A 12,818-nucleotide genomic window follows, 5' to 3' on the forward strand; every position below is an offset into this window, starting at 1 on the left:
AAAACAAAAAAATCCCACAAATGCGGCAACCAAATGTTGCCCTTGGCAACCACGGAGCAGTCTGCAGTTTCCATTTGACCGTTTGACTTTAGCGTCTCCAAGGTCGAGGACGTGTGTACAGAAACCAGGCATGCGCAGTTCATTAAGCTTGTCAAGTTGGACTTTTAAAAGAAAATGGAAACCTTTTTATTGGATTCGTAGGACACTGCACATTCATAATCTCACAACATGCCGAGGTCCATCATCGTGCCTTCATATGCGGTGAAATACTGGTCGTTTTCATTTTGAGTGAAGATGTGGCGCCCTCTGTTCACCGTCAAGAGAAACTGTTTCCAGGACAGCATTGAGTTGTCCCGTTTTTTTCTGGTAAGCAGTTTAACTGTCTTCATACTCATGGTAACTTATGCTGCTGGTAAAAAAATAAAATCAGGGTTAGGTTTCCTTGACAATATTGTGTGGCTCTACAACCAAAAATTCAAGCTTGCAACCTGACACATATTTCAGCACAACTTCACATCTGCCTTCCTTAATTTATGCAACAATTTCTCACATTATAAACAAGTACAGATGTTGTGTTACGTGTTCATATTGCAACATAAGTAAAGTAACATATATTAATCTGGACACTTAATAACCTTTGGTCATTGTTTCTGTTATTATTATTAATAATAATAATAATAATAATAATAATAATAATAATAATAATAATAATAATCTTTATTTGTATAGCACATACGATACATGCAACTCAAAGTGCTTTACAGAATAAATAAACCGTTACCGTTATATCGTTTATTGTGTTTTATTTTCATTTTTTTTTGTCCACTCTTACGAAAAGGTTTTTGAACCGGATCTGTCCATTCAAATCACAAACCACGAATCGGATACAAATGTGATATAGACGTATATACACAAGTGGCTCACGTTTGATTTGGAACATCAATAAATCAGATTAGAGTCTCTTCATGTTGGTCATGTGAATATAGTCTTAGGTCAGCTAACGGACACTTACATTTATTAACGGTCTGTTGCTTTTCTTAATGGTGTTACCATGCTAAACTAGTATTTGATGTCCCTACAGAGCCGTGTTAGAACTCTGGAATGGTGGATTATGTCTGCGTGTGTCTCTGCTGCCCTCTAGTGGCTGTCTATTTTTAAAACAACTCATGCCTAAGTGAACAAAACATAATGTGTTCTATCAGGTATACAAGTTCTCCTCGTGTTAATATCTCATTGAGTATTTATATATAACACAAATCTGTTTTATTTGATAATACAAGTGTCTTATAACGATGTGACTTGAAGCTGCCATGACTCTAGCAGCACGGAGGAGGCTGCGAGATACAGATGTCCTGCAGGTTCCTGTGAGATTACACTGGTACCAAAAACAGACCAAACACAAAGAACTTGATTAAGTAGGTATTGAATGTGCAGCCACTGCTGTCTGGGAACAGCTGTGCAGGAAGTGATGTCATAAGAAGGCAGCTTACGGCTCTTTACTGAAACACTGTAGATATTTGTCTCATTACTGTAACCTTTAAAGACACTCCGACTCTAACATGCAAATCTGGTTTGTCGTCTTTAACACAAAGAAACGTTACTATGTTATCACAATATACACTTCAGATGCAACATAATTCATTTGTAATGAAACGTAATAGTTGGTCTATTATATACAGTAGCTACTGAGATGTACATGTATGTAGTAGTGACTCAGTCCAGTTTACAATGAGAAGAATGAAGTTTGTTTCTTCTGTTGTGTCCAGAATTCTGTACATCGTTACATACCATGTGGAATTATTTACATTCTCCCCCTCTCTTTCTCCCTTTCTCTCTCTCTTTCTCCCATTCTCTCTCTTTCTCTCTCTCTCTCTCTCTCTCTCTCTCTCCCTCCCTCCCTTCCTTTCTCTCTCTCCCTCCCTCCCTCTCTTTCACTGTATTTGTGTGTGATTCAGTTCCATAATATTGCAAGTTACATTTTTAAAGACAAGTCGGTTATTGTCATAGCAACAGTCTCCATGGACGGCCTACTATTAACATCATGGTGTTTGGTACAGTCAGTGTCATAGGTCACTCATTTGCCCTGTGACCTTTAGGAGAGACTGACCTCTTTCTGTTCTTGTATTGCTCCCCAGTCCTCTGTGCTGCTGTTACCGTTACCATGATTACAAGGTTCTGGGTGTGTGAGCATCATTCCGACTAAAGTGTGAGCTCACACACACACACGTGCCAGGTTCCTGCCTGGTACCTTGTTGTCATGGCCCCTGTTGTCATGACCCCTGTTGTCATGACTCCTGTTGTCATGGCTGTCCTGTTCATTGAGAGTTTCCCTTTTAATCTTCACTGGCATTCTGGACTTGCGTGATTTCTTCTTGGGTGTTGTGTCAGTGGTGGTCAGAAACCTGCTCTGATTGGCTGACCCAGTGAAACCCTCTGGATGGGGCGTAACCTTACAGTCACACACACACGCACAAGGTTTTTCCAGATGTTGGTGAGTTGCCGTGGTAATGGCGAACTGTGGTGGCATGACGTCAGGGGGCCGTTTGAGTGAGAGCACAGTTGGAGAGGATGGTGCAACAGACACGCCAGACGGGAGGATCAGAGGTGTGTGTGGGGCTCTTGGGATGGACGGAGGTGCACGGGGGAGATCAGGAGGTGTCGTGCCCAGAGGAGGCTTCACGGGGCCGGGCAGCGCGGCGTGGGCGGGCTGGGCGTGTGGTGTGTGCGGGCGCGTGCAGGCGGGCGCGTGCAGGCGGGGGTTGGGGTTGGCGCTGTGCCGGTTCCTGCTGCGTAGGGAGCTGAAGATCATACTGCAGCCCTCCACGGTGCAGCGGTGTTTGATCTGCAGGTGCACGGCGTTGTAGTGGATCTTCAGCGTGCCCTTGTCATAAAACGACTTCCCGCACGCACCGCAGCTCACGCGGCGCACAGACGAGCCCGGACGACGGACCCACGTGGCTGAGGAAGAGGAGGAAGAGGAGGAGGAGGGCGCGGGAGTCTGGCCGTTGGCTGGTGAGCCCTGCTGGCGTGCGTTGTGTGCACACGGCAGTGTGTGTGGGCTCACCGAGGCCCCCCCGCCCTCCCCTGTGGGTTCACCCACCATGGCCGTTGTCCTAGTGTCTGCTGCCTCTGTGCCGTCTGTGCCATGATTCTGTTTGGTCTGTCTGGGTTGCCGTAGTCTGCGGGTTGCAGTGGGAGCCTGTGGTTGAAACGTGGGCAGGGGGGTCAGGGGGGCTGCCGTGGACGCCCTGCTGTACTGGAACAGCTGAAGGAAGTCCAGGGCTCCCCCCGGGAGGCTCTCAAAGTGGTGCAGGCCGGGCGGGGCTTGACCCCTGACCCCTTCACCAGTCTGCAACCTGCAACGGGGGCCGTTGCTCTCAATGAACAGCCGAATGTCCGAGTCAACCCTAGTTGCCCTGGAGACTGCTGCCTGGCGACCCTGCTGCTCCTGGACAACCATGAGCTCCACGATGGGTTTTGTCTCCCCAAAGCGCATGAACTGGTTCAGAGCCACGACCTCGTCCTCCAGGGTCATGGTCACCCAGCGATCCAGAACCTTCCCCGCCGAGTCCTGCGCAGGACAACAGGACACTCTGAAAAGACCTGATGAAGGGTCTTCCACCAAGAGTGCAATGTGTGACTGGCTAAACGCTGTCAACATCAGCAGTAGACACTGATTCATCACGGTGGGGTTAGCAGGTCTGTACACTGATTCACCATGGTGGCGTTAGCAGGTCTGTACACTGATTCACCATGGTGGGGTTAGCAGGTCTGTACACTGATTCACCATGGTGGCGTTAGCAGGTCTGTACACTGATTCACCATGGTGGCGTTAGCAGGTCTGTACACTGATTCACCATGGTGGCGTTAGCAGGTCTGTACACTGATTCACCATGGTGGCGTTAGCAGGTCTGTACACTGATTCACCATGGTGGGGTTAGCAGGTCTGTACACTGATTCACCATGGTGGCGTTAGCAGGTCTGTACACTGATTCACCATGGTGGCGTTAGCAGGTCTGTACACTGATTCACCATGGTGGTGTTAGCAGGTCTGTACACTGATTCACCATGGTGGTGTTAGCAGGTCTGTACACTGATTCACCATGGTGGAGTTAGCAGGTCTGTACACCTTCTACTGTCTTTATACTTTATGATTTAAAGAGATTTAGCATTAAAAGAAATTTAGCATTAAAGATACTAAATCAGGGGTCACCAACGTTATGAGTCGCCCGCGGGCTTGTTTTATAAACAGCTCACTATATTGCCATGCACCAAAGCGCTGCATCGTTTATGTTTTTGCTGCTATTAGCGATCGTCCGCGGTTGCTAGCGGTCTTCCCGCTTAGCAATTGACACGCGCACACGAACCCAATCCCCCCCCCGCTCAACAACTTTCTTTCTGGTAGCCCTCCGCAATAATTGGTATCCAAGAAGTAGCTCCCAACTTCAAAAAGGTTGGTGACCCCTGTACTAAATGCTGACTGAATATAGCACAAGACTCCACAGAAGAGACAGTACAGGAGACAAATCCAGAGACAATACAGGGGACAAATCCAGAGACAATACAGGGGACAAATCCAGAGACAGTACAGGGGACAAATCTAGAGACAGTACAGGGGACAAATCCAGAGACAGTACAGGGGACAACTCTAGAGACAGTACAGGGGACAAATCCAGAGACAGTACAGGAGACAAATCTAGAGACAGTACAGGGGACAAATCCAGAGACAGTACAGGGGACAACTCTAGAGACAGTACAGGGGACAACTCCGTAGCCAGCAGATTCAGCCGTCAGTGATCGAGCCCATACACATGAATGAATAAACTACATTTAGTCCAGTTGAGGTCAGAGAGAGAGAGTTTAGATTTCCTTACACTAGAGTTTAGGGTGTAAACGTGTGTGTGCACTACTGTGTATTTGTGTAGTGTAGATATAAGGACACACTACCTGTAATATGTATCCTCTGATGTAGTCACGGAGTGTCCAGCCCAGTGTGTGTAGGATGGTGAGGACCTGTGTGTGTGTGAGCACACTGAACAGACGATCAAGCAGGATCTTCATCCTGACAGGGACGGCCTGTGTCCCGTACAGCAGGACACTGCTTATGTCAAACACCACAGAGGGCTGTACCATCTCCACTTGGCCTGGGGCAAACACTGACCCTGAACACAGTTTACTCACAGCTACACACACGGGCACGCGCGCACACACACACACACACACACACACACACACACACACACACACACACACACACACACACACACACACACACACAAAGAAAATTTGTAAAAATGGATGTTTGTTAACAGATTGCACACCTGCTGTATCTCCTGCTGTCTCTCCTTGTGGTCTCTCCTGCTGTCTCTTCCTGCTGTCTCTCCCTGTGGTCTCTCCTACTGTCTCTCCCTGTGGTCTCTCCTGCTGTCTCTCCCTGTGGTCTCTCCTGCTGTCTCTCCCTGTGGTCTCTCCCTGTTGTCTCTACCTGTTGTCTCTACCTGTTGTCTCTCCCTGTGGTCTCTCCCTGCTGTCTCTCCCCGTGGTCTCTCCTGCTGTCTCTCCTGTGGTCTCTCCTGCTGTCTCTCCTACTGTCTCTCCCTGTTGTCTCTCCTGCTGTCTCTCCCTGTGGTCTCTCCCTGCTGTCTCTCCCTGCTGTCTCTCCTGCTGTCTCTCCCTGTGGTCTCTCCCTGTTGTCTCTCCCTGTGGTCTCTTCTGCTGTCTCTCCCTGTGGTCTCTCCTACTGTTTCTCCCTGTGGTTTCTCCCTGCTGTCTCTCCCTGTGGTTTCTCCTGCTGTCTCTCCCTGTGGTCTCTCCTACTGTTTCTCCCTGTGGTCTCTCCCTGCTGTTTCTCCCTGTGGTCTCTCCTGCTGTCTCTCCCTGTGGTCTCTCCCTGCTGTCTCTCCCTGTGGTTTCTCCTGCTGTCTCTCCCTGTGGTCTCTCCTACTGTTTCTCCCTGTGGTCTCTCCCTGCTGTTTCTCCCTGTGGTCTCTCCCTGCTGTCTCTCCCTGTGGTCTCTCCCTGTGGTCTCTCCCTGTTGTCTCTCCCTGTGGTCTCTCCTGCTGTCTCTCCTGTGGTCTCTCCTGCTGTCTCTCCCTGTGGTCTCTCCCCGCTGTCTCTCCTTGTGGTCTCTCCCTGCTGTCTCTCCCTGTGGTCTCTCCCTGCTGTCTCTCCCTGTGGTCTCTCCTGCTGTCTCTCCCTGTGGTCTCTCCTGCTGTCTCTCCCTGTGGTCTCTCCCCGCTGTCTCCCCCTGTGGTCTCTCCCTGCTGTTTCTCCCTGTGGTCTCTCCCTGTGGTCTCTCCCTGTTGTCTCTCCTACTGTTTCTCCTTGTTGTCTCTCCTGCTGTCTCTCCTTGTGGTCTCTCCCTTTAGTCTCTCCCTGCTGTCTCTCAGAAACCTGAGTGTTTCTTTCCTCTGCCAGTTTATCTGTTCACGTACGCAGCTGCACACACTGATTTGTACACTTCATACTCTACAGGCCTATGGAGATCAGAACATGTCACTTCACACACACACATGTTCACACACACATGTTCACACACACATGTTCACACACACGCTGCTGCACACTGACCGTGTGTGACCCATCCATGTGCGCAGCGGTCACATGACCTGAGGTTGAGCTGGCCCGGCTGGAAGCCATCACAGGTGCAGTTAGCCTGAGTACAGCCAATCACCTGAGAGGTAGAAGAAGTAGAAGAAGAGTACAGCCAATCACCTGAGAGGTAGAAGATGCAGGTGATGGCCATTGCTGACACTTAGACATAATCATGCTTAAACATGTTAAAATGATAGACCTAGTGTTTTAATCATACTTAACCATAAACATGTAAACATGTAAACACACAGAATGAATCACAAACATTTACACACACATAAACACAAACTGGTCCCAACAGCAGCTGCAGATCTGGTCCTGAGATAATGACACACACACACACACACACACACACACACACACACACACACACACACACACACACACACACACACGCGCGCACACACACAATGCAGTCTTTCACTTTACCACAGGAGAGGACATTTATGCTGTTTGTGGTGTGCTGTGACGTGTCTGTAGTGTGAAATGACAGTGTCTGTAGTGTGACGTGTCGTGTCTGTGGTGTGATGTGTCTGGTATGATGTGACGTGTCTGTGGTGTGACGTGACGTGTCTGTGGTGTGACGTGACGTGTCTGTGGTGTGACGTGACAGTGTCTGTGGTGTGACATGACAGTGTCTGTGGTGTGACGTGTCTGTGGTGTGCCGTGTCTGTGGTGTGACGTGACGTGTCTGTGAAGTGATGTGCCGTGTCTGTGGTGTGACTTGTCTGTGGTGTGACGTGACAGTGTCTGTGGTGTGACGTGTCTGTGGTGTGCCGTGTCTGTGGTGTGACGTGACGTGTCTGTGAAGTGATGTGCCGTGTCTGTGGTGTGATGTGTCTGTGGTGTGACGTGTCTGTGGTGTGACGTGTCTGTGGTGTGACGTGCACCTCGTTCACGTCTCTGGACCTGTCGTGTCGTTCCTGCTTCAGCTCCGTCTGCACAGCAGATACACAACAAGACAGGAGTGTAACGGACAGGAACATTAATGAACGTAAAGGAGACACTCGTGAACACACCCGTGAACCCACTCATGAACACACCCATGAACACACTTGTGAACACACTCATGAACACACCCATGAACACACTTGTGAACACACTCATGAACACACCCGTCAACACACTGCTGAGCTGAACTTCAACAAGCATACTCAACACAACACTTGTAATGTACGCCTTCTGTACAAGTTCAAACAGACATGAGCTTCATATTTACCTACTAATCTTATTCATTATTGCAAATATAAAAATGAAAATTTGACAATTTGTTTAAATTATTCAAAACCACCCATCTTATATTTGACCAGCACATACACTCATTGAAGCCACTTGCATTACAATCCTGAAACAACAAATTGTAATTAAGTAAAAATTTTACAATTTCATGAAACCGGTGTTTGTTGATTAATAATGAGTAATTATGTTATGAAGGAAGTATATTTTTAAATGTTTTAAAAATATATTTTTGTGTTTTAAATAAATAAATATTGTCTTGGGCGTGAAGTGAGACCAACCTCTTGAGAGTGAGCAGTGTGTGTCCATGTCCCCATGTCCTGTCCAGGGTACGAGTCCTCTGGAGGTCCAACAGTCCACCCACCCCCCGCTGCACCCTTACCCAGCTTACAGAGCTCCGCCGTGGGCTAGAGAGACAACGACGCCCCCCTGTTTCACCGTCTCCGTGGACTGGAGGTCTGCTTGCAGTCTTCAGTTAAGAAGTGTCTTGGTAATGGATCAAAAATGAAGACCCTAGTGTGGATAAGACGGTCTCCCTTACAGTGATTGGTTTCTCTCTAAATCAAATCACTCCACCCACTTAACGCCAGGACTAGAAAAGCAGAGTGTGATTGGGTGAAGTTCAGTCCGCCGTTTTTAGAAGGTGGGGTCTGTGTAGAAAGTGGGGTACTTTGGAAGGTGGGGTCTGTGTAGAAAGTGGGGTACTTTGGAAGATGGGGTCTGTGTATGTGGGAGACTGGGAGACCTCAAATAGGTTTATCACTCACACAGAGCGATAACACTGAGTGGTGTGTGTGTGTGTGTGTGTGTGTGTGTGTGCATGTGTGTGTATACCTTCTGGGTTGTGGGGGGACCTCAGGAGCGTGGCTGTATGTATGTGTTCGTGTGTGTTTTGTGGGGACATGGGTACCTCAGGAGCGTGGCAGTGCGTGTGTGTGTGTGTGTGTGTGTTGTGGGGATGTGGGAACCTCAGGAGTGTGGCAGTGTGTGTGTGTGTGTGTGTGTTGTGGGGACACGGGGACCTCAGGAGTGTGGCGGTGTGTGTTGTGGGGATGTGGGAACCTCAGGAGTGTGGCGGTGTGTGTGTGTGTGTGTGTGTGTGTGTGTGTGTGTGTGTGTGTGTGTGTGTGTGTGTGTGTTGTGGGGACACGGGGACCTCAGGAGCGTGGCAGTGTTTCTCCTCTTGTGGGGACATGGATCATCTGCAGGTTTAATTTTAACCAGGTTCCTTTGGGAGTGGAGTGGCATCCTTCAGTCAGGGTTAGGATGCCACACCTGTCACCCCAAACCACTGATCCCCCTCGGGGACTCTGGGTGAGTGAGAGGATGTGCATAACTGTGTGTGTTTGTGTGTGCATATGTATGCACATTTGTGTGTGCGTGTGTGTGAGAGACAGAGAGAGAGAGAGAGAGAGAGAGAGAGAGAGGGGAGTGTCTTTACACCATCATTACATGGCTGGCAGATCCAACACGGTCATCAGATTTTACCCCCCCCCCCCCCACAAACACACACACACACACACACACACACACACACACACACACACCTCCTCCCCCACGTCCACAGGGAGGGCTACGATGACAGCAAATGACTTACACATCCAAAACATTTCTGCCTCATCCAAACCACAGCAGCCTACACACACACACACACACACACACACACACACACACACACACAGGACATTTGGAAAATAAAAACATTTTAAATTATAGTAACGATTTAAAAGAACTTCAGAGCTCACAACACATGATACAAATACATACATACACATACACACAAACAAATTAACAAAGGCACTCAGACACAAAAAAAGAAACAGACAAACGTAAAGTAAACATAAACTCATGAATTCATGAGTACTCAAGTGTTGTTAATGTTAATATGTGATATTTTAATATCACACACAGTGTTTATACCACACACGGAGAGTGTTCATATCATAGTGTTCATATCACACCCTGTGTTTATATCACACACGGAGAATGTTCCTGTCATACACAGAGAGTGTTCATGTTCATATCACACAGTGTGATATCACACACAGAGTGCTCATTTTCATATCATAGTCATAGTGACAGGTGAAGAACACGTTAGTGAGAGGTGAAGATTATCAGAAGGGTGCTGTAGAATGAGACGTGGGCATCCCAGGAGTGTAACACTCAGGAGACAGGCAGACAGCTCAGAAGAGAGGCAGACAGATCAGGAGAGAGGCAGACAGCTCAGGAGAGACAGGCAGACAGCTCAGGAGAGAGACAGACACAAATATCGACCAGACGAGTGACGGGTGATGCAAACGCCACAGACACACACACTGAATCACACACGGACAAACGAATGTACTAATGAAGAGTACAAATGAAACAACAGTTGTTACTGTGAAAGACAAAACTGTGTCCTCGTATTCTGTGAATTAACTTAAATGGCACTTAATCGCCTCTTAACACCTCAGAGTAGCTCAAGTTATCATGGTGATATACATGTCGCAAAACTTTTTCAGCATTTGACTTTGTTAGGTTCGTTTGAGAGAATGTTTCATCTCAGCATTAGATGTGTGTGGTTTATATAACTCAGTGGGTCACACCACTTGCTCCGACCAAGATCTCCACACACACACACACACACACACACACACACACACACACACACACACATTCTCTGTTTCCCTCTGTGTGCTGATATGTTTCCTGCTTCACTAAACACAATTCAGAAAGTTGGTTGAAGACTATCCTGTAGACACACACAGACAGCAGGATGACTGCTTAGTGTGTGTGTGTGTGTGTTCTGAGCACAAAGACATACATGTAAATCAGGGCCTGGCTATGGAAGAGGCAGAAAGAGTAGAATGAATGTTTAATGATGGAGACACGTGAGTGTGTCCCATTAATTCAAACCGGATGGGACTGTCATTACTAATTGATGAAGGTTTTGTCCTGGAGGACATTCGGCCTTCACGGAAACCTGTAACTAACTCAGGACGGCATCAAAGCTAAATGTGTGTGAGTGTGTGTGTGTGTCTCTCTCTCTCTCGCACACACACACACACACACACACACACACACACACACACACACACACACACACACACACACACACACACACACACACACGCACCTACCTGTGAGCTAGTCAGGTGATCCAGCCAAAACAAAGAGTCCAAAGAGACAGAAAGTGAGGGAGTGATAGAAGCAAAGAAAGAGGGGGCAGAGAGAAAGAAAGAAAGTGAGGGGAGAGAGAGAGAGAGAGAGAGAGAGAGGAGGAGTCAAACCTACTTCTGTCCTCTTCTCCTTTTATTTGGTGCCACCTTTCTCTGTCCCACATTGTGATTCTGAATGTGTGTGTGTGTGTGTGTGTGTGCTGTCGCTTTTTGTGATTGATCCAACTTGGCACGTGACATGAAAGGGGGAACACACAAAAGAAGAAGATGATGATGATGAAGATTCCTGCAGAAGTTCTGACATAATTAAGACTGGAAACTGTTTCAGAAAGTTCCCATTTTATGTTTACATGGGTATGTATTATTAAAGGATGAAACATGGTCATACACACACACACACACACACACACACACACACACACACACACACACACACACACACATACACAAACACACACACACACACACACTGAACACAGGAGGGCATTCCTTCATGGGGAATGGGGGGGAGAGAGAGAGAGAGAGAGATTTAAATATGATTTTCCAAAGGACAGCTGCAAAAGTCCATTGATTTGATTGGTTGGTTTGATCAAGACAAAAGGAATTTAGGAAATTATCAAACACAGAGATCCAAAGAACACCAGCATACACCTTCTTTACTGTGAGACATTAAAGGAATATAAACTCAGAACAAAAAGGACTCTCAAGAAATCGAGGATCAATCAAAACAAACCAATTTTGGGACAATAGGAATAAGCTTATGAACTAACAATACAAAATGGGGATATTTGGACATTTCCAATTTCTGTTCCAAAGTAAAATCAAATGGAGATCCTCAACAAAATCATATAAACACAAAAAAAGTAGCTTGAATCGACTATTAAAGGCTATTAAAGTACCATGCCTTCTCGTCCAACATCAGTATGTGACCTCACAAATGGGGGGGGGGGGGGGGGGGGGGGGGGGGGGGGTACTGTCTCTCGTCCTTTCCCTTCAGGTCTTTAAATTGAACGTGTGTGTCTCCCGTGGTCAGTCAGCCCTCCAGCACAGTTTATATGCCTCTCTCATCTTGTGTATGAGAGTCTTGAGTCTTACAAGACATGAAGTGAGTCAGATTAAAGTGGAACTCCATCTGGAGTAGCTGAAATGCAGGCACTGCTGGCCCCAGACAGATTAGAAACCAAGAAATTACTCTAAATCTAACCCTAACCCCAACTCCAACTCTAACTCTAATCCTAACCCTAACCCTAGACCCGATAACACAGTACAGTGTCTGTCTCTAAAAACGCGACTGTGTTCTTTGTGCTTGGGGCCACCAGACAGTCCAAGACGGTGTCTAAGTGTCTTGGTGTAGGGGTGTTGAAAAGTGAGTTGCAGGTAAAATGTGGAACTGTCTCATGGCTCCTGTGGACTAGACGGATGGAGCAGCCCCTTATTAAAAACTACACACATTCTCACACACACAAGTATTAGCATACGCATAATACTAACACTTTGGCTCTGTGTAGTTAAGAATTTTTTGATCCATATGAAACAACAGTTACGTATTTCTTAATAATAATTAGTAATACAGCAATAAACCCTCGCAGGGTGCTGTGTTGTGCTTTATAGGAACACATCAGAGTTTCCTAATTGTGGTCATGAGGTTTCTGTGGAACAGGATGTGTATACCTGCGGTATGTATTATTCATTAACACATCATGAGCCAGAACTCCGGCGCTAAGACGATGCAGGCGAGCTCTGTGCGGGTCTCCAGTGGTTTACACTGCTGCTAGACTCAATGTCAACTTCTTCATCACCATCATCATCATCTACTGAGGGAATTAGACG

The 12,818-nt window shown here is 47.2% G+C and overlaps 1 protein-coding gene across 4 annotated transcripts; it reads right to left on the minus strand.

Moving 5' to 3' along the window:
- Positions 1 to 206: 206 nt before the first annotated feature.
- On the minus strand, positions 207 to 8,924 carry LOC143491307 (zinc finger protein basonuclin-2-like). 4 transcript variants are annotated; one of them, XR_013125174.1, is made up of 5 exons: positions 7,485 to 8,924; positions 6,571 to 6,673; positions 4,948 to 5,183; positions 2,108 to 3,571; positions 207 to 406 (listed from the first exon to the last, which is right to left on the minus strand). XR_013125174.1 is itself a non-coding variant. In XM_076990171.1 (5 exons), the coding sequence occupies exons 1-5, from the start codon at positions 8,145 to 8,147 to the stop codon at positions 2,213 to 2,215; spliced, it is 1,782 nt and encodes a 593-aa protein (XP_076846286.1). In that variant the 5' UTR covers positions 8,148 to 8,924; the 3' UTR covers positions 740 to 2,212. The 4 variants fall into 4 exon arrangements, 2 of the variants coding, with proteins under 2 accessions (XP_076846286.1, XP_076846285.1); XR_013125173.1 differs by having other exon boundaries at positions 207 to 409; XM_076990171.1 differs by lacking the exon at positions 207 to 406 and having other exon boundaries at positions 740 to 3,571; positions 7,485 to 7,532; positions 8,112 to 8,924.
- Positions 8,925 to 12,818: the final 3,894 nt, after the last annotated feature.

The sequence above is a fragment of the Brachyhypopomus gauderio genome, unplaced genomic scaffold, assembly GCF_052324685.1.
Source record: "Brachyhypopomus gauderio isolate BG-103 unplaced genomic scaffold, BGAUD_0.2 sc73, whole genome shotgun sequence".
NCBI classification, from domain to species: domain Eukaryota; kingdom Metazoa; phylum Chordata; class Actinopteri; order Gymnotiformes; family Hypopomidae; genus Brachyhypopomus; species Brachyhypopomus gauderio.

Excerpts from the sequence above, each read along its gene's own strand:
- LOC143491307 (XM_076990170.1), bottom strand. The coding sequence starts at position 7,580 with ATGTTCCTGTCCGTTACACTCCTGTCTTGTTGTGTATCTGCTGTGCAG. Across the intron at positions 6,674-7,484 it reads GGTCCAGAGACGTGAACGAG|GTGATTGGCTGTACTCAGGC; the intron begins GTGCACGTCACA and ends TCTACCTCTCAG. Across the intron at positions 3,572-4,947 it reads TCAGAGGATACATATTACAG|GACTCGGCGGGGAAGGTTCT; the intron begins GTAGTGTGTCCT and ends TGTCCTGCGCAG.